This window comes from Corvus moneduloides, chromosome 3 (genome assembly GCF_009650955.1).
Source record: "Corvus moneduloides isolate bCorMon1 chromosome 3, bCorMon1.pri, whole genome shotgun sequence".
Taxonomy (NCBI): Eukaryota; Metazoa; Chordata; class Aves; order Passeriformes; family Corvidae; genus Corvus; species Corvus moneduloides.
In genome coordinates, this window is record NC_045478.1 from 95,596,580 (window position 1) to 95,617,656 (window position 21,077).

A 21,077-nucleotide genomic window follows, 5' to 3' on the forward strand; every position below is an offset into this window, starting at 1 on the left:
TCATGTTCAGTGAAGAAATTAGTTTTTGCAGAGAGATAGATTTCTCCAAGGAGGTAAGTATATTTGTATCTTAAAATTCTGTAATTATATAACTAGTTTTATATGATAGTTTTGGGATGAGGCACTTCATAACAAAGAACTTTACATCCAATCCTCAAGGTAATACAGTATTTCCACTTAAGTGTGAGGCCAAGAATTTTTCTAATATCTTTATGTAAAATACTCTGAGATACAAATATTGTATTGGAAAAACACCTGGTGAATAAATACATTAAAAATAACAAATACATTTAAATAGCTGGGAAGATACCACATTAGTTTGTGTCTCCCATTTTTATGTGCATGTAGGGTTGATTGGTTTGCCAAGTGACTGTTCAGACATTCACTCTCTGACAAGTCTGAGCTCTCAGGAGACACCTCTGGCTTTAATCTAGATTGCCTGGTGTGTTCTCAGAACACTCAGTGCATCTCACACTACTGAGGTGTGAAAGGACAAAAACCCATACCTAGCTGAGGCTAGGATTTCACAAGCTTAGGCGGAATGAATCAGTAATACTTGCAGCACTAACCAAGTATCTGTCAAATTAATTAGACTGACTTCCTAGCATTTGAATATATGACAGAAACATCCATCTTCCAAACTCTATGTGACACTATACATGGCAAGAAGTAACTCCTTTATTAAACTGTATGATTCTGAGACAGAAAGCACACTTCTGAATTCAGGTCAAAGATGGTTTTAACCCCACTTTATTTTGCCAGTTTTAGTTTTATTTATTTATTCAAATATATCAAGCAATTATGCAAGTATTTCTTAAGCTTTGGTTTTGAACTACAAAAAGATGCCTAGCACACTACATAGTTTTATATTCTGGGTGTAAAAAAACTTTTTTATATTTAAATACATGCTTAGGGTTAGAAGTATTCAAACATAAACCCAATAATGTGTTATAAAATAGGTAGGACTGACTAATGCCAGTCTTCATATACAAACTCATCTGAGAGCAATGTAGAATCCCTTTCTCCTCACTTTTTAAAACTCTTTGCCAGTGCCAAGATATTGCCAGTGCAAGTGCAAATTTGGACTGAGTGAATAAACAGTTCCTTTTATGAAAATTAACAACAGGGATGCTGAATAAATATTAACTTTGTAGTTTGATATTATATATTTTCAACTGCATCAGATGAGATTGCTAACGTAATGTAAAAATGATAAAAACAATTTAGTCAATTGTGTTAAACTGAAGACAGAGCAGTTCATGAATCGGAATCAAAATCCATTTCTTTCCAGGATTTAGAGACATTTCTTTTGTATTGTTCAAGTTCCTAAAAAAGAAACATAAATACATATTAAGCTAATCTTCTCATTACTAAAAGTTACAAGAAACTTCAGATATTTATTTGGTGAATGTATGTATGTACCAACACTTCTCACTACAGAAAAAATATATTTTTATATTTAACAAACTTGTCCTAAAAGTGCTATGAATTTTGCCACTTTGCTCTCACGTAGGGAACTACATTTTGCTGTACTTCAGATCAGCAGAGTGCTAGCAAGGTAGACAAATGAGCTCATCTCAGTTAAATGTGCTACTAGGAACAATGAAGCCTACAATAGAAGGTTCTAGCACCATTACAAACAACAGTTTGCTCTGCTGAATTTCATGTAGTGGTGTGTACTGTCAGGAGTGATTTCTGAAGATTTTTTCAGGAAAAAATATTAATTTAAGAAGCATTACAATTGCTTTATTTCAGCGTAAAGCTTCCACCAAATTTACAGGAAGATGATGCTCTAATGAGGTACTGTTAGACCAACCATGTACTGCTTGCAAGACAGAAAAAACCTCACCATGTCTTAGATCAGGAAAGAGGTGGACATAAACCAGTGCTTAGTATAAATGTAGCAAAGACCTTCAAAAGTGGACAGGTATTTTACAACTGTTATTTTGATTTTAATAGAGTGGCCTTCAGAGGGTAAGGAAGGTTTTGCTGTAGGCATGCAAGTACCAGAACTGACAAAAATAACAAAATTCACACCTGGTGAATTTAACATAAGTATTAACTATCAGTCCAGAGCACAGAGGGGAGAAGAAGAAAATAAAGGGTAAAACAACCAAGCAATCATTATTTTAAGACTGTTTGGAAATAATAAATGGAATTTCCTCTCAGGAAGTAACTTCAGCAGCTTTGTCAGAGGTGCAGAGTTTTCAGTAAGCACCCGAGCTGTATGAGAGCAGTGAGAAGATTTTTAGTTAGTGCACATTCTTCCTGATGCTTGTAGGAGTCTACTGTTAGAGTTAAGTAACTCCATAGGTGACTGACACACAACCTACTGTGCCTAGGCTAAATCCAGGAAGTTGCATTATTAGCTACAACTCCAGTACTGCTGAACTGTTCTAAGTTGGTCTTTAGTCAGTATTTTCACTCCCTCATTATTAATATAAAGTAATTATGATCTTGGAACATACTGAACTGTTGGAAACTTGCCAACAGTTAGGAAGAGAAAGAATACTGTGGTATTTTAAGGAGCACATGTAACCTGCTTTATGCAAAGTAATTTCTTAGATAGCCAGGTTTTACATGTAATGACAATACTGTCTGGGGGTCATGTCTACAGGTGTTGGCTAAATAATCAGCCTTGCAGATTTATCATCTGACTAAACTCTTTCAAGAAAGAGGCAGATAATTTAGCAGAATTAATTTTGCTCTAAGTTTAGCTACCCTAGGAGGCAACTCAGTGTAAAGGCAATTCAAAACAATACAAGAACGCAAACTGTCAAACCACAGCATATATGAAAGCTGTATAGCTACTCCACTACATACAGAAGTACAGAACAAAATTATAAGTATTATTTTGGAGGTGTATCTAGGTAAGGCTAACATTTAAACAATGAGAAATCAAAGAAAAAGAAAATTTGATTAAATGGGAGGATATTTGGGAAAAAATAATAGTTTAACAAATCTCAGTGATTCAGGAAGAAGAATGCTGTCAGGAAAGTACACTTACCTAGTTTATATGCAAAATAGAAAGTAAAATACATCCCTGTAAGTCAAAAATGCAATGCAAAATTCTTTCAAACACTACTTAAAGATCACTCCAGAGACCCTCTTGAAAAAGAGCCCCTTCCTGCTCATTAAGTTCTATACTGCAAACATGAGCAGAATTCTAGAATAGACTAATGATACAGTCAGCTAACAGATCATCTCTCCAAAGTGAAAGAACATAGTTCAAAAGAATATATCTCGAAGTACACCAAAATCTTCATGCTAGCATTATGCTACACTTGTTTTGTGGGTGCACATGTAGGGGGAAAAGATCAGATATACAAAGAAAAAATAATTGCAGTTTAAATGTGCTTTCCATGTGTTCTGAGTGCTTTAAATGTAATTAGTGCTAGCAACTTATCACAGATGTCTCAACACTGGCATAAAGTGGGTTTAAATTTTTTTTTAAACCTTAATGCTTCTGTACTTCTGTGTTTCTGTAAATTCTTCATCTGTCAAATGGGGAAGATCACACCTAATCTCATAAAGGGATTGGGAAGAAAGGCTTAACTAATGTTTGTGAGGCACTCAGATAAGATAACATTACCACGCACTCTCTGAGAAAAAAAAAATTAATACTTTTGTGTTCATTGAAGTGTCTGAATGGCAGGTTGAAAAATAAGGTACATAAAGAATAAGGATGATGAAAAGAAATACTGAACAATTGAATTGAGACATTGGCAAAATAGTATATGATCATGTAATTAAAGACAATACTATAATGTCTACAAACAAGAAGGAAAAATTAAGATTGTAGGAAAAGCCTTAATTGTTGCATTTTCTCTGTTCTGAGTGACTGATAGGACTTCAGCTTTCCTTTTCATGCAGTTTCTTACTGGAAGTGCCCTCAATCTGGAACATGGTGAGAGCAACCAAGTACTGAAACACTAATTAAAAATCTTAAGCACACAAACTTTAGTAGAAAATGTAATAACAGTGCTCTTATAATGCTCTTTAATTTGGTTTAAAAATGAATTTTTTTTTGCCCATTTGGACATGCTTTCATGTGAAAACAAGGAAGCTTATTCTTGGCAGCTGAGTAAATATCCTCAGTAACTTTTTCTCCACATTATGAAGACCAGCACATCTCCTTCTCTGGAGAAAATGAAAGGTGGTAGTGCTCTGTTCCCAGGTTAAGGTAGGTGCCTAGTATACTTCTCTGCCCAGTAACACTGGTGTGACCAAGGGGCTTCATGGCACAGTATGAAATCTTCTGTTTTGTGAAATGAGACTGGAATGGTCTCCCAAGTTCAGCAATATGTTCATGTCAGCAAAGTATGCTGAAAAAATATGGCTGTCATTCTGTTGGCAAACACAGTCCCCATGCCAGCTGATACCTGACATGGAGGTGACATTTGATGGTGGGTGACATGGTTGATCAGGTCACTGCAATTTTAGGGTGTCCTGGTTTGAGACAAATTCGGAGGAACGTCTGAAATGAACATCCTCTGATAAAAGGCAGGTTACACCCACCCCCCCCCCCCCCCGGTTCAGAAAGCATTTTCCTCGGAGGAAAGCGAGGAAAGAAAAGTTATTTATTTAATAAGTAAAGTGCATGCAGGCACAGAAAAAAGAATAATGCTAAATAATAAAACCTCTCGGTGTGGAGAGAACCTGGGTAGATTTCAGAGTCCTTTGTGGGAGGGGCTCTCTCCTCTCCAGAGCTGGGGTTTGGCGTGGGCCCCTCCGGGCCATGGTGTAGGGCCACCCAGTGATGTTCTGGTGTTGCTGAAGAGTCCAGAAGAGAAGAAGAGGATGCCAAAGTCCCAGGGCTCCGTACTTTAGCTAGTGAACAAGAAACCAGCTAAAAAGCAAAAGGAACGTAACTCTCTTCCCTGCTACAGAAGTGGAGCAACTGGGCAGAAGAAGCCAGTGAGCTCATCTGTGTTTTGAACACAGTGCCAAAAGAATTCCACCGGCTCTCCCTCCTCTCCCTTAGCTAGCTTTAAAGGCACAGAACTCATGTCTGGCATAGGGCAGGTGATAGGGAATACAGTTATATAGTCACCCCAAGACATAGGGGAAATGCAACTATTCTTCCCTGCGAGATGTAGAATCTTCTTGTGTTTATGACTTCTTAAAGTCTTAACAGCTACATCCCTGTCCGTTAAGATCTGCTTCCATGACTTCTTGTTAGCTGACACCAAATGGCACCAGGCATCTACTTTTTTAACTTTACTTCATGGCATGAGGCTTCAGCTAAAACTGGCACCAATCCCTGAAGTAATAGCTCTGTGTAACTAGGATCACTCAGTGTGAACTTTGGCACTGCGTGACTTCTGAAGTACCTGAGTAGGAGGCTCTCCAGGTCTTTGAGCTCAAGTTTAACTTTATCTGTTGCATCAATAAATGAAGCTGCACTCAAATGTCCAGATCAAAAAGTCCAAGCACATATTTTGAGTATTAGCAGTGAAGGCATAAGAGAAGACAAAGAAAAACCCTCAAAAAGACACCTCAGAGTACTTACACTTGTGGCAAAGAGCATTTCTAAAGGAAAGAGAACAGACATTCCCATGTGCCAGGCCACAAACAGTTAGAAGGAACTAAGGAAGAAGACTTTCATGCTCCCCATAGGTGCTCACAGATGCCGGTGGTATATGTGTAGCTCTAATCAGCAATATTATTCTAAAAGATCTCACTCTTATTCAAGTTATGTGTGTACCAAAAACCAAATTAAGGTGACCTGAAAGCATAAAAAGCCAAAAAACGACAGGGAATGGACAGAGGATGACAACTTTGCCATGTGGTTTATATATGAATAATCAACCAAAACCTAGACTTTAAGGCCTAATAAGTATGCAAAATGAGTATTTTTTTTAATCTTGAAAGCTTTGCAAAACCCACAAAATTCCAGTAATTCCTGGAGAAAATCTGCTAGTTAAGAATTACATTAGAAATGTAAATTTCAGTAGGGTCCCTGGTGCTGTATTCTCCACTACAGAGAATGAAAAAACAGTAAGCAATTCCAACAGCACCATTTGATATAAACCTGTACCATTGTCTGTGGGACAAGAACTAGGAAAATATTTCTGGAAAGACATAGTTGAGAAAGATGTGATCCATTTTGGAGAAAGGCACAGTGAGGAAAAGACAGCCTCTGAGAGCTTTCCAGAGCAAAAACATTTAGAAAGAGAGTGGTACATCTCATAGTTAACTCTGAAAATATGAAGGAGGCAAAATAATCTGGCTCAAAAGAAAACAGTTATGGCAGAATGCTGATGACCTGGACTCTAAAGTTCTACAGCCAAGAAGCATCTCAGATAAATGCTGGCTGACAGTACCCAAGAGTCAGCCAGGGACTTTCTTGAGTTTTATTTTTTTTTAATGTTTTCTTATTTTATACTCAATAATTCAGTCTTTTGCTCTGCTAAAATGCAGGCAAATCCTTCAACCAAAACTACAAAGTTGGAAATGATTTACTTAAACTTTGTATTGCCACAGTTATATATATAAATCTATCACAGCATTATCAAGCAGTCCTGACCAAGACTGAGTCAGTCAGGTATTGCTGGTTCTTCTGTCAGATGCAGTGACAGGGGCTGTGTTTTGCTTCCCTTGCTTGTTTTGTGCTTATTTTTCTTTTAAAGCTTATCTTTCAGATAAACAAGCGAACAGGCCATCACCTGGAGTCCAAAGTAACATTAATTAACCGAAAGTAACTGAGAAAAATGATAACATGAAAACATTCACTGTCATCATGTGAAACTTTGAATTTTGCATTACGTCCCATGATTTCATTAGCAACATGTTGCATATTGACCATCTTAATATACTGGTTCTCCTACACAAGAGATACCACGAGACTCTATAAAGAATGTCAGACTTATTTAAAGTGTTGCTTTAAAAATAAGATTTTTGTGCCACTTTCCATTAAACTGGAAAACAGAAAGACACTTCAAGAAACACTGCAACGAGAGAGTTCTTTTCTTTTAGATGTATATTTCTGTCTTGGTGCTTTAGGAAATAACTGCAGATAACAAAAGTAATTTTCTCTTTAATGCTCAAATTACTTTTAGTAGTCCAACAAAAAGAAGCTGTGCTGGTTTGCAATGCCCTTGAACAGATAAGATTCTAAAAGCCTTTCTCTTTTGTATAAAAACAGATAATGAATAATTTCCTGTATGATTTCATCAATGCATACCAGTATCTTCTTTTGCAACACATTACCATCTAAAAATAACAAACCTAGTACACTATATAGTTATTTTGAGATATGTAGCTATACCGAGTATGTTTGTTTTATAAATTCCAAAAGCAGCATGCTTTATAAATTTTAATGATTTCTAGGACTGCTCTTGATGTGACAGAAATTCAGAACTGATATCTACATAAATAGGTTATTACAGGTAATGTGCAAGTTCAAAGGCTGCAGGGGATTTTTGAAATTGCTTTATTCTTTGGATGAATCTTAGATTGAATGTAACAGACCCATACACGTATGATACTGATGAAGAGTGTTACATACTGATAGCTGTAAGGCAATGTTTTAACCTTCATCTAAGTTGGCACAGAATTTTTCTATAAAATTAATTCCCCACTAATCCAGAGAAAGGCAGAAACACTTCAAAATTAATAAGAAAAAATAAAAGATCCTTTCCCCACTAAAGATCTTTCCTGGAATTCAGGGGTTAAGCCACGTATCACTGTGTGTAACAATTCCATTCATTCTGTTTAAGATAAAATGTACATAGCCTGCAAATTCAAGTTAGAAATGTTATCATCTCAGTATCTTTCTAGTTAAATAAGTTTTGAAGGAGAAAGACAGAAGTAAACAGTCCCCACCCCAGACCTTCATATTGCTTCCAACACTTTCTGTTAGTCAACACTCAAATGAATTTGAGTACACAGTGAAGAAATGAGGAAATTACTGTCAAGAAAGCTTCAAAGTTTTGCTTCAAGATTATTTTAGTGAGGTAATTCTAGAAAACAGAGGGAAAATTTGAATTATTAATTTCTAAAGAGACTCAGAGCCTAAACTTTGAGATCCAACAATGGTCTACTGGCTTAGTATCTAGCGATGGAAAAAAACCTCAGCTACTAAACTGAAATCTAAAGCTGAAGTTATTTAAGGGCAAGAAGAGGAGGTACGAGTATATGCTATTAGTTCAGCAGTGTTGGTGGTTCTGGAATACCTGACTGTGAACAGCAGTTGGAGAGTTACCACACACCTGGTTTTTCTGAGCTCTCATGACATCAACTTCATACTCGGTGTATTGAATATCCTGTGCAGGGTCCTTGGTATCTTGTAAATCACAGAAACTCTAAAAGGAAAAAAGACAAAACCCCAAAAGATAGAATTTATCTTCTTTTAATAAGAAAAGGCCACACTAGAGAAGTGGAAGTATTTGCTTTTAATACAAATATATTAAAAGCTTTTATTTATGGAACAACTTTGTGCTACAGGACACAGATTAGCTGTTCTATCAGTAAAATGAAGATAAAGTAATAGTGCAGCTAGATTCAAGAGGGCAGAAAATATTCATATTTGGTAGTTGGTTATTATTCTTGAGCCTCAAAATGAAAATAGCCTTTCTGGTCTATGACATTTGGGCACAGTTGAGGTTGCCCTTGCAATACTCGTGACTAGAACTCAGTTCTGGTTATCAGAAGCATTATTTCAATAGCTGAGAAATTGATTACTATCTTTGCCAAATACCTGATTTTTCATTTCCTAACCTCGAGCGAACTATAACTTGAATTCCAAAGAAGCAAATACACTAATAGTAAGAAAAACTATCAAATAAGGAGGGCTTCTAAAAACATTGTCCTGCACATTTGTCCTTATTCGCATCAAATGGAAAGTAGCAAGAAGGCAATAATACCAGTGATGGAATAAAATAAAACAGAATTCTGCTTCTTAGATGAGGCAACAGAGAAAGAAATTTACAATGCATAAAAATGACTTCAAAGTTTAAAGCCTTTTTTGGAACCAAACCAGAAGACTGTGAATCTATGTGGCAAATGTTCAAATCTTTAATTAGACTGATACACTGATGAACAGCGATGGAGCTTGAAAGGTGAGGTGTAATTCATTTCTCCCGCTGTTTCAGGGGGAGTTCAGGAATTACTTGGAGGGGTGGGTGCAGGAGGCAATATTTGTTTATTGTGTTTTTAAACGCTATGAGGTAAACTAACATGAAAAATAACACTTCTGTATAGTTTCTGAGAAGTTTAGTCTTTATCATGTTGGGGCATATTATACTGAGAACAGCATCTTTCATAATTTCTAAATGTAGGAAGGTGACTGAAGATGTAGAAGCACCACTACATAAAAATCTATATCTTTTAAAAATGTATTAAAGAGAACTGCTAAGTGAGACTGAAATTCCAGTCAGTAGACTTGAAAGACAAAAATGAGTAGGGATATTGCTGCTATCCTGTGAGAAAAGCAGCTGTGTGCATGGCAGGTACATCCCTACCTTGGGAGGAAATGTTTTCTCAAATACTTTTTTCCATAGTTCCAAAGGCGTGGTGGCATGCATCTTTCCAAGATCACTGTCAGAGGCAGGTGGTGGTCCTGAGGATCACAGCACACATAAGATAAGTGTGTTGTCATAACAACATAAATCACAGAATAATTTTGCATAATGATCCATCTAATTTAGTATTTTACCTTCTACACTGAAAAGCTGCAACAAGTTTGAAAAACACATTGGTATCCTACGATGAAATGGGCTCCGAGCTTTTGTATATTTTATTTTCTTTCAGATTTAAGCTTATTGGTACTTTACTATTTTACATAGTCCAGAGACTTCACTGAACTACCTAACAAATCACAATAAATACTGAGTCATGATTTTAAAATCTATAAGCCATTTCCTTCAATGATCTGTTAAAACTGATACTGATGTGCTGTAATTCATTTATTTGCTTAAAGTGTTTCTCGAAACAATTAAGCAACAAACACAATGAACAGGAAATGTTCTAACCTATTTGGCTCATGGAATCCAGGCCTGCTGGAATAAAGAGAGGTTTGCTGGGATCCACTGATACAGACTTGCTAAGTAGAAAAAAAGAAAATATATCAAGTGAGCATTTAACAATCAACAAAAAATGACATTATTCTAGCCAAGACTAGAGTCTTACTGGGGTTTGCATATAAAGATATGTAAATAAAAAAGTACTCCATTCCAGTGGTAACCATATTTTAATTCATCAGTTTGAAGATCAAAACCAAGGAGTTACCACTGTCCTTAGAAGAGATAGGCAGCTGAGTCACAGGAGTCCAAATCCATGAACAAAAATCTTTCAGAGATCATATTTAAGAAAAGTTTTTATTATTAAAATACTTTTTATTAAGTAATTTTAGGCTCTGGGCAAGACATTTAATAGTTGAACAATAACGTTACCTTTTATCGTAGCCGAATGCCAAGTGATTAATAAGAGCACGGGCTTTCAGCAGGAGAGCCTCAGATTTACTGGTAAACTAAATGAATCAGAAAACAAAATATACATTATGAACTTCCACCATAGATATATTACATTTTGCCACCTACAAAGATGCAAGAGTCTTGCTAATTCCTGATCTCAATAGATTTGGTATATATGTTCACTGAATCCGTTAGAATAAAATGTCACATTCCCTTTCAAAAACATGAATGTATTTGTTACTGAATATATAGCTCAAGAAAGATTAAATTAAAAAGTAGCATAAATAAAGATTAAAGAATGAATTTTAAAATACTGATTGAAAACTTTTGAAATATGCACATTACCAGACACAAATCTTTTGCCCAAGACTAATGAGTTAAGATTTTAAATTACATTAAACATTATCCAGAATACCATGAACATTTAGAAAGGTAAGGAATAACTATGTAATTGTCATAAAAGTGGCTTCAAAGTGGCAGAATGGTACAGATTTGTCAGAAAGCAGTTCTCAAAATATATTCTCAAACTACATGCTTCTTCCTGTCTAAAGGCTTCTGTATCCTAACAGATTCATGTTTGAGAAAAAAGTCAGATCCCTGCTGTGGGAAATTAAGTTTCTCCCACTCATTTCAATGACAATCAGCATTCAGCAGCCAAAGAGTTTTATATTCTAGTTTTAATTTTTAATTACAATAATGCTTAAACACTTTAAAAACCTCAACCAAGACAGTTGTATTCTCAGTTAACAAAAGACAAATTCATGTGTCAGAGTGAAAAAGGTTTACATGGATGCAAAAGGATGTGCTGGGATTTTATAAAGATTTAAAGTAAACATAAGTTATTATGATAATCACTAAGCTACTATTAAAGATTATTTTTTACAGAAATGATGGTTGATACAATTAAACCCATATTCTGATGCACAGTGAGCCCAAGAGGCAGCATTTTTGGATTGTGAATCTCAGCATGCATTTTTGTCTACTCAAGAGGATGATCTGACAGACTAAAACAGATAATTCATTGTCCTCATGTTGGCATCTTTCTACCCACTTCTGTAAGGAAGCTCCTGTCCTTCAACACCCTAGGTGTAGTAATCTGGTATACATAAACTACTGTGAAAAGGAGCTCTTGTTTTTAAATCTACCAAAGCTGGGTCACTTGATGTTAAGTTCATGCTTCTACCAAAAGGGCCAGTTCTCTAATTCAATCTAAGGCAATCACTTTTGCCCATTCTCCTTTCTTGTACCAAAAAAAAATTTGCCCAAGATGCAGTAAACTCAATGCAGTAAACTAAGCTGGCTAACAGGTAACTATTTTAATTTGGTTTTTGTTGATACTAGGAACTGTGTAGTTTGTTCACAAGGCATGTCCATCCATCCCCTGCCAGTACTGTGACTTGTTCAACAGATAGCCTAATGAAGAAAGCTACTGTAAACCAATGAAATCCTATTTCCTCTAGGAGTTTTACATTACTATTTTTAAAAATATTGTTTTGTAACAGAAATAGTCTTCATCTTCTCTATCCTTAAGTAGAAAGTGAATATACACACCACTAATGATGCTCCGTAATAATGTGAAACGAATCGAAGTGTCTTGCTTATTATTTTCCTCATTTCAGAGTCAAACTCCTAAAAAAGTTGATATTGGAACATAGATGTAAGAAACAAAACCCAAAATATTACAGTTAGAACTTTTTTTATCTATAAACTGCAATGCACTTAAGCTACAATATATAAGGCTTTCAGCTGTCAGCCTAATTATATCTTAAGACACAATCAGTAACAGCCTACTCTGAAAAGAAATGTCACAATTTCTCTTTGTTTCTTTTTTACAGAGGGAGCCCAATTCAGGCAATATGTTAGTCCAGGAAGTTTTTTAATTGAGAACACACATTTAATTTTCAATTTATTTGTCTGATTTTGTTTTAAATTTTTAGAAGCAGAAAATCTGCCTTACTAGAAGAATAAGGATTTTTTCTTTTTGTGAAAATATTTAAACCTTTGGGCATATGCTGTCTAAGTTCTAATACCTGCAAGATTTGAAAGGTGCATCAAAATACCTTTTCATCCCTATTTCTTTAATCTAAGATCATACAGATGGCCTTCCCTGGATAAAATGGATAAAAACTTGGTCCCAGTGAAGTCTGAATGAGTCAATCCAGAGATGCCCAAAGGAATCAGGTTGGCATTTTGTCCTGATCATATGAGAGTCACTTAAGGAGGTCATGGCTCAGCACAAAGTTTCAGTATGAGAGAAGGCAAGTCTCTTATTAATAAAGAATTAAGTCACTCAAAGAGTCAGCCAGGTATCAGGGCACTGTGTAGCCATCCAGAGAAGCATGACTGCTAAAAATCAAATATGCTGTCCTAGTTTCTCATGATGAAGTGCTGTGAGTATCTTGGGTTTTTTATGTCCTGGGAGAGAATCCAGCAGTACTGTATTTCTTTCCTCCCTTCTGTAAAAGATGCAATTACTCACTTGTCTCTAGAAACTTGGGAAGTACTTTAAAAGAAGTTCCAGACTGAAATGAGAGTTTATTGTTTGTGCTGCCACCAAAGACTCTGCTCAGCTGACTTGAGATACACCCCTCTCGCACTGCCATAAACTTACAGCTGCTGTCACAAGGGACACATGGAGCTGGATTTCTCTCGTTATAAAAGGAAATCATCAACATGGTCTTTTCTTGCTTCCCTTTTTGGTCTGCAGCAACTTGTGTCTCAAGATTTTCTAAGTACATCTCAAAAATCATCAGTTTGGGGGTGTTTTGTGAAGGAATGACAGTATGCCTTCCTTAATGCTGTTGGATGGAAAGTTGTTGGGGTTTCTTTGTGGTAGAAGGCTGGCTGTCCAGACTTTAGTTCAAAAGATTGCTATTATGTTGTGAAATTTTAGTATATAGAATATTTACTGGGAGTATTTTAATTATAAAAAATGTACTTAAGTATTACTTACATGAAAAATATCGTATTTGCTTCCAATTATCACCAAGGGTATTGGAAAAGGGTCAACTAATGCATAGTCCTGTTAAAAAGATACAGGACAGGTTAAGAACTCTAAACAAACTGTAGAAGATTGCAACTGTTAAAGCAACTGAAAGGGGTTAAAATTAATTCACAGAAGACAAGGTTTTCCAAACCTTAAGGTACATGAACCAACTTTAATGCAATATCCATATTCTAGCATTTTCCCATTTTCTTCCTAAACGGTCAGGAAATAATCCCTCTGAGCAGTCAGAACACTTACTGGCATAAAAGGGCTCTTACACTATATATTCCAACATTAGATGGAAGAGAGGAAAAACGTTATGTATTCACAGAACACCTCCCAGACTAGATTAGTAGAACTGGCTTTTTGACACATTCACCTTCCTTGGATAAAATCTAAAAGAATACAGACAGAATCTCAAGAAAAATGAGTGGAATGATTTGCTTGTGTCACAAATTTGTCCTCCCCACATCATGTTTTCCCAAGACTTAGCAATATTTATTTGTGTATTTCAAGTGTTTGATATCAGAACAAAGAGGAAACAGCATCCAACAAACTTGAAAATGTGAATCAGTATCAATGAAGGAAAACAGGTCTGAAGAGTGTAGATTTTACTGCTGAATAGCTAACCTGTGATAAAAGTTTTAATAAGTAAATTACAAGAATCCTCAAGGGATCTGGAAGGTTTTCCTGTAGTCCATATGAAACAAGATAATCCCCTGATGTGTTCAGGCAATTATTTATTCAAGCTGCTTTGGCTGCAGCAGTGGAAGAGAGATGTGTTGTAGCAGAGGTTGGTCCAACTGCTCCCTCCTAACCCCAGTTATTTCACAGACAGCTTAAATGACAGAATGTTGACAGAAGCAGCACATACTGAAAATCCTCTACTTGGAGAGGAGAAATAATGGCTACGCTCATACACTGTCAAAGCAGAAGCTTTGAGCAAAACTACTGCAACTTAAAAGTGAGTATATAGAGTATAAAACTGAAGAAAATAGTTTTCATTTCATAACTAAGAGGAAGATTTGGGATAACATCAGAAACCTTAAAACTAGCATATTGAACCCTATTCATGTTTTGACTGTGGAGTTTATTTTTGACTATGGAGTACTTCAGATGCATCCAGCCTTTTTAAACAAGGTCTGCAACTGATATACTTTATCATCATAGCAAATAATTCTTTAGCCAGGACAATGACATTTATCTAATCCTTAAAAATATAAGTATTTAATTGATTGCTGTTTAGGATAAAAAAAGTTTAACCATTAAAAGGCACATAAAAATCTCCATAAACTGTCATTTAATTTGACTATAAAAGATGGTATTTTCTTCTACAAAATTGACACAATTTTTCTTTGAACAATGATGAAAGAAGAGAACCAAGCAGTAATATAGTATTTTATTTGCATTATTGATGTGTTTGATAACGGAAGCTAAACAGAAATTTTAGTTCAGAAGGTATAATTGTGTTTCCTACAGGGCAAGAATAACAAGCTTTCTTAACAATTAATAGCATTATTATTTTTCTTTATTGCAATAAGCTTGCAGTTTTCTGATATGTAAGCCCCTATATGTAAACTTGACACTGTGGTCATAATTTATTGCCAGATGTGCATGTAGGTGTTTTCTTTTTGTGAATTATCTTCTCTAAAAGTAAAAATCAAAATAATAATCCCAATATCAAACCCCATACTCTAAATCTATGGAGTGCTGCATATGTTGCTTTCTCATATATTTTGAGTTACTTTTAAATTTCTGAGCTCTACAAGCATTTGCTGTATTGAAGTATTTTACAGAAGTTACAGTAACTAGATTTACATGCCAGGTCTTTGAATTGTTGAATACTTATTTATGCATTATATACACACAACATTTGCAGAGGTTTAATGCACAATGACTTTTCATTTCTATTGCGCATAATCTGGTTTAGCTTTTACAGAGATTTAGTTAGCAATTATGTTTAAAGGACTGATGTTAACATTTCTGAAACTTTATAATTTAATTAGTTGTCAGATTATCAAAAGGCATTGAGTTTGTGATAGACATTTAAATAAATGCAAAGTATATAGTCATGTTGATGGCTGTTATAACTATATTCTTTGCTTAAATTTGTACCTTCAGCTAGTCTCTTGCTAGATGACTTTTGTACATTCTAGTTTTCATCTTCATTTTAAAAAGATGAGGGGGAAAAAAAGCAAACTGCTACTCTAAAACTATTTCTTTTGATTGGTGTAACATGCCATAACAATCACATTAGATATCTAACAAAAAGATGTAAGAAACCTTCTTTCCTTGTTTCTGCTCTTATTGAATTTTTATTAAATTGCTATAATTTTCCAGTGAACAGGTTCATCTACATCAAATGGATTTTCAGTCATGCATAAAAATCTAAAAGAGTTGTTTATGATTTTCAAAAGCATTATCTTTAACTGTATAAAGGCCTGTGACATCTGGAGAAAATATTAGAAATAACTTACGGGGTGATCCCTCTGCAGATCGTTCCACATCCTCTGTTTAATTTCAGCAGCTACTTCAGGGTTTGCCTTTTCTAGTTTGGTTAAAATTTTGTTCACGTGGTTCCTGGTGACCTGCAGAAGGCTCTCCATAGTAGTCCAGAGTTCATGAGGTTTGGAGAGATCCAATACCAGAACTACAGCAAACGACCTATTAAATAGGCATTATTTGGGCACGTATTTAGCGCATGAGGCAATCAGCATTTTCATACAAAACCATACCTGTAGTGCAAATGTGAACATGTAACTGCTAAGACAGAATTAAATGTGCCAGCAAAGCAAGATGGCTTTTAGGGATATTCTGCACTCTGAAGAAACCTTTCCCTTGTCTCTTGTTCAGAACTATTATTTTGGCAACTTTCCATCAAGCATTGTTTTTGGGGCCTGTCTTCAAAACAGTAAAATATGCAAATATCCTCAGCCCATGTAGCTCTTTCTTCCTGTATGACTGAGGATTTCTGCTGTCATGTATCCCTGCCATCTCATAAGTCTACAACCCCAGACCAAGCAATGTTAGCCAAAGGCTAAGATCTTTCCAACTATTACCGGTATTGGAAAGTTCCCTACTATCATTGTTCTTTTCTAATATGAAATGAAAAAAAACTGGTTAAGGACAATAATCTGTGTCATGGATTGTGACAGTTTGTTGGAACCTCAAATGAGTGCATGAGAAAAGTCTTCTGAAAGATAAATGGAAGATAAAAGAGTACTCATGACATCCTTAGCTACTACCAGACTTTTAAAGGTGGATTGTTGATGAGAAATGTTTTACATCTCTTTCTTGGTCCTCTTTCTAAAAGCCTGCCTCTTGAAACACCAACTGCATTAAAGTGCAGCTGTAAAGATCATTGCAAATGCAGTAATCTGAATGGATGCCATCATTCTATCACATTCCAGCCTGACTTGAAAAAGAGGATTCCAGACCAGAGTGGTATTACAAAAGCTACGAAGAAACAAAAGTGTTCAATTTCATTTTAAAATGCTGTGGGGAAAAAAATCTGGTGAAAAGTCTCCTGATAAATCTAGATATAGTTTATGGAACTTTTAAATAAGCAAATTGCTTGACTACAGTGATGAGAAAACCAAGAAAAAGCACTTAAATATAAGTTGAAATGGTAGAATTTTTACTAGCATGTTACAATATTGCCTTGTGAACAGAAGTGAATTGTTCTTACAGAACATTGCTATCCCAGCAAAGACTCTTAAGATTGTCCACATCAGAAAATCCCTTATCAGTAAAAAAAGAAGAAAAGACCGATGGAGGTAGAGCTCACTTAATTTAATTTTTAGTCAAGGGCTGAAAAATTACACTTAATCTTTTCTCTCCCAAGCTCTTCTAGAAACAGAGCTTCACATGCCATTAAGTGTTTTATTTTTATTCCTTCTGTCTTTGTCTCTCAGCAAATAATGGCATTATCTCAGTAGTCAAAACAGTAGCAAGTGTACCTGATAAAAATGATGTCCCCTCCTTTTTCTTCCCCACAGAAGTTAAAGCTCAATACCAATGAAATAGAGCAATATATCATAATACAAAACTTATATTTTGATCCTTTTCTCCCCTTTCAGCTCCTATCCTCCCTAACAAAAAAAACCATAAAAAAGCACCCCCTCTCACCTTGTCATTTCTTCATGCAACTTTTCATGCATTTCTTCTTCCTATGCTATCCATTACTTTAACGGATTTTTCTCACTACATTCTCTTAATTTTATCTAAATTCCTGTTTCCTTCTGTTTTCAAATAATTTCAATAGCTTTAGTCCCTCTTGGAAACATCATCTCTCTGTTGGGAAATGACCTTGTTATTAAAAGGTCATTTCCCCAAAATCCAGATATTTTTTTTGGTCACAATTTTTGGCCTTTTCACCCTAAAATACCTGTCACAGAAAGAGTATCTATGTTTGCACACAGAAGTAGGAAGCAAGATTTTACTTTTCATATGTCCCCAAGTCTGTTTTTTTGCTCTTTCACTGAGCATAAAGATACTATGACTTCTCTTTTTCTGTGTTTCTTGTTCTATCTAAGGCCAACTGACTTCCTCCACATTACTGCTTTGTTTTGTTGAGATTAGTTAGAACTTGTTTATTTAGGAGAGAAGCATGAAAAGGAAGGCCAAAGCAAAGCATTATGGTATTACGATGATTTTTAGCAAAACCCCATAAATTTTCTACCTTACACTTTGAAAGAGTTTTTAACAAAAAAAAAAAAAAAATTCTAGAAGGAAAGCTCAAATTAACTCTGGAATTGCAATATTTACACTTACCTTATGTTGTAGCTTGTGATTGGTATTCGAATGAGTTCCACTAATGAGGTTCCACCACCTAGTTCCCAAAAATGAGCTACATCTTTAGGCTGCAAAAGAGTTTCTTTACGTTATTTTTATGTGTGTGTGTACATATAAAGATATGGTAAATGATACTTTATACTCACTGTATTGTGTCTCCTTGCCCTCCTTCCAAAAGTATATTCCAAGGCTAATGTTGGCTTTGGAGACTCTTCCCTAAAGGAAAAGTAACTTAATTTTGTCAAGATCCTCTAAAGAAAGGAACTTAGTTCTACAGTTACTAAATGATACCTATCAGTCAGTTTGGAATTTGGCTTAGAGACAGCAGTACAGAGAGGACACTTTTAGACAGGAGGTGTCAGGTACTGAAGACAGGAGAAGCAGCAGCACCAGCCCAAAGAAATGGGTCATTTCAGCTGACATTGGAGAAGGACTGAAAGGGTCACTTGACAGGTTATAATGAAGGGAAGGAAGTTCATCCCTAAGTGATCAACCACTCACAGAACACACCTGCATACATATATTATGAATTATCACACAATGTGACTGTTTACGTCAAATTCCAATCTACAGCTGAAAACTGCTTTTAAATATTTAACACATACCTCTCAAGGCACCTCAGTATGATAGTGGTCTTTCCCTGGAAATTAAAAACAAAGAGGAACTCTACTGTTTTTAAAGCATAAAGTTGTATCACTAAGTCAAATTTATTTAACATTCCAATAATAGAGTACCAGAAAACTGCAAATGCATGTAACTGTTTGTAGCCTTATAGTGGAAACTTAAGTCCAATTTTCAATCAGAATCAAGTTACACTACCATTGTTATAAGTATAAACCAATAGACATGACAAATACAGAAACAGGAGCACTGTACTTAAAATTAGACATTAGTGATCAATTAGACCAACTCTTTTAAACTATTAAACAGTTTTAAATTATTAATAACACATTTATGTAACATGTGGTTTCCACTGGAATTAATTATTACTGTTGAGATGGAAACAAAGATTGCTTAAAATACAAATAAACACACAGAAAAAGATGTCTTTACTTTGTTAAAGTGCAGCCACTGAATACCATGCCACACTGAAGGGGCTAGCACTTCTTCACTTCTGTCCTTTCCTATCTCAAAAATCAGTGAACTTCTGGTAAATCTGGAAAGTCATTTTCTCTGGAAAAGGTATTTTGTGAATTTCTGATTAAGAGATCGCACTAACACCGATCCTTCTAAAATAAAAATTGTATTATTGAAAAATATGATTCATTTTGTCAAAAAGGCAGATATTTCCTTATTAACTTTACAAATAAATGCTAACAGAAGAAAAATATGTGACCAAGTTATGGGATAAGGAGTTAAAACAACCATAGGCATCTCAAATAATGAGTGTGCACTCCGTGATAAGGTATGTTCAAATGGGTCTGACATAATACAGACACAATTCACTGCAGCATGTCAAGGCCTCTATCTACAACAAAGCTGCTATCAGTGCACTTAAACTGGATTCCTACCAGTTAAACCTTTACAAGGGGAAATAATTAAAAGAGAGTAGCATGATTTCTGGCAGTTACTCTAAAAAAAAAAAGAAGCCAAACCTCAAAAAATTAGCACATCATTGAAACCTTAACCATAATTTGAATTTGCACTCTGGAATGTCAACTCTGTAAAATGAGACCATGAGATATGATGTCTTTAAAATTATGTGAACCTTAACATCTGAAAATATGAGATATTTTCCCTGACACAAATTATGTTTGAAAAGTGCAGAATTGTTCAGTATTTAGATTACCCCGTTTTTGTTGCCCATAAATAGTATTGATTTTTCCCAAACTTCCCCTGGCTTGACATCATCATCATTATCAGGGTTTTCTCTCTTCTTCACTTCGGCTATAGCAAGATCCCATAAAGTATCACTAGTTGGAAGAAAACAAAGTAAGAAGAGAATAATTAGAGAAAACACACACCTTAGACTATAATTCCTGAAAATATCTAAATTAAAGTTATTGCGGTGTAGATTATTATTATTTCACATCACCTGCTCTCTGCTTGTCGAAGTACTTCTAACCAGCTCAAGTGACATTGCTCAGGTAACCCCAGCAGCCATTTGCGGCACACACTGAGCACGTCCCAGCTGTGCAGCGGGAGGCTTTGCTTGGAGTACATTTAATCACAGAATCAATTAGGTGGGAAAAGACCCCTGAGATCATCGAGGCCAACCTGTGACCGAACGCCAAGTCCAGGCTTTCCTTAAACACCTCCGGGGACGGTCACTGCACCACCTCCCCGGGCAGCCCACTGCACTACTAAGACACCTTTACAAGGTTTCCCGGCGCGTCAGGCTTTCCGCAGGAGCCTGCGGGAGGCCGGCAGCCTCTGGAGCGGGCAGCTCCCAGCCGCCGGCAGCGGAGGAGCCGGGCACGGCTCGGTGGGCTCGGGAGGGCTCCGGACTGCGCTCTGTGTCCCGGGAAGCTGCTGCTCGGGGCATCGAGGGCTCTCCGTGCTCAGGTTCACTCGTGGTCACCTGCAGACCCGTTTATGTGGCGTCTCTTACAGAAGCACCGGCAAAGGACCAGGCGTGCCCCACCTGCCCTCGGCCCCACTCTCTTTAGGGGCAGAGGCCGTAATGGCCCGTTTTAAGCCCTCCTGCCCTCCCTCCCTCTTCCAGGCTGCCCTCCCCGGCCGCAGGCCCCTTCCCCCCGGGCAGCGGGAGCGATCCCCCATCACCAGCCCGGGCAGGGCTCCCGGTACCTGGCCTTGGGCATCGCGGCGCGACGCGGGCCTGGCTGCCCGTGGCCAAGGGAACGGCGCGGGGCACGCCGGGACCTGTAGTTCCGCGGTTGGGAGGCGCGGGCGGCCCCGGCCACAGCCCGGCCCCGGCCCCG

At 36.5% G+C, this 21,077-nt stretch overlaps 1 protein-coding gene across 3 annotated transcripts; it reads right to left on the minus strand.

Moving 5' to 3' along the window:
• Positions 1 to 721: 721 nt before the first annotated feature.
• Positions 722 to 21,061, minus strand: DYNC2LI1 (dynein cytoplasmic 2 light intermediate chain 1). 3 transcript variants are annotated; one of them, XM_032102854.1, is made up of 13 exons: positions 20,944 to 21,061; positions 19,985 to 20,108; positions 18,801 to 18,835; positions 18,342 to 18,411; positions 18,175 to 18,263; positions 15,879 to 16,065; positions 13,369 to 13,437; positions 11,967 to 12,044; positions 10,395 to 10,471; positions 9,975 to 10,045; positions 9,465 to 9,562; positions 8,178 to 8,306; positions 722 to 1,326 (listed from the first exon to the last, which is right to left on the minus strand). In XM_032102854.1, exons 1-13 carry the CDS (start codon positions 20,955 to 20,957, stop codon positions 1,258 to 1,260), a joined length of 1,110 nt encoding a protein of 369 aa, XP_031958745.1. In that variant the 5' UTR covers positions 20,958 to 21,061; the 3' UTR covers positions 722 to 1,257. The 3 variants fall into 3 exon arrangements, with proteins under 3 accessions (XP_031958745.1, XP_031958746.1, XP_031958747.1); XM_032102855.1 differs by having other exon boundaries at positions 8,214 to 8,306; positions 20,944 to 21,057; XM_032102856.1 differs by lacking the exon at positions 20,944 to 21,061 and adding an exon at positions 20,413 to 20,498.
• Positions 21,062 to 21,077: the final 16 nt, after the last annotated feature.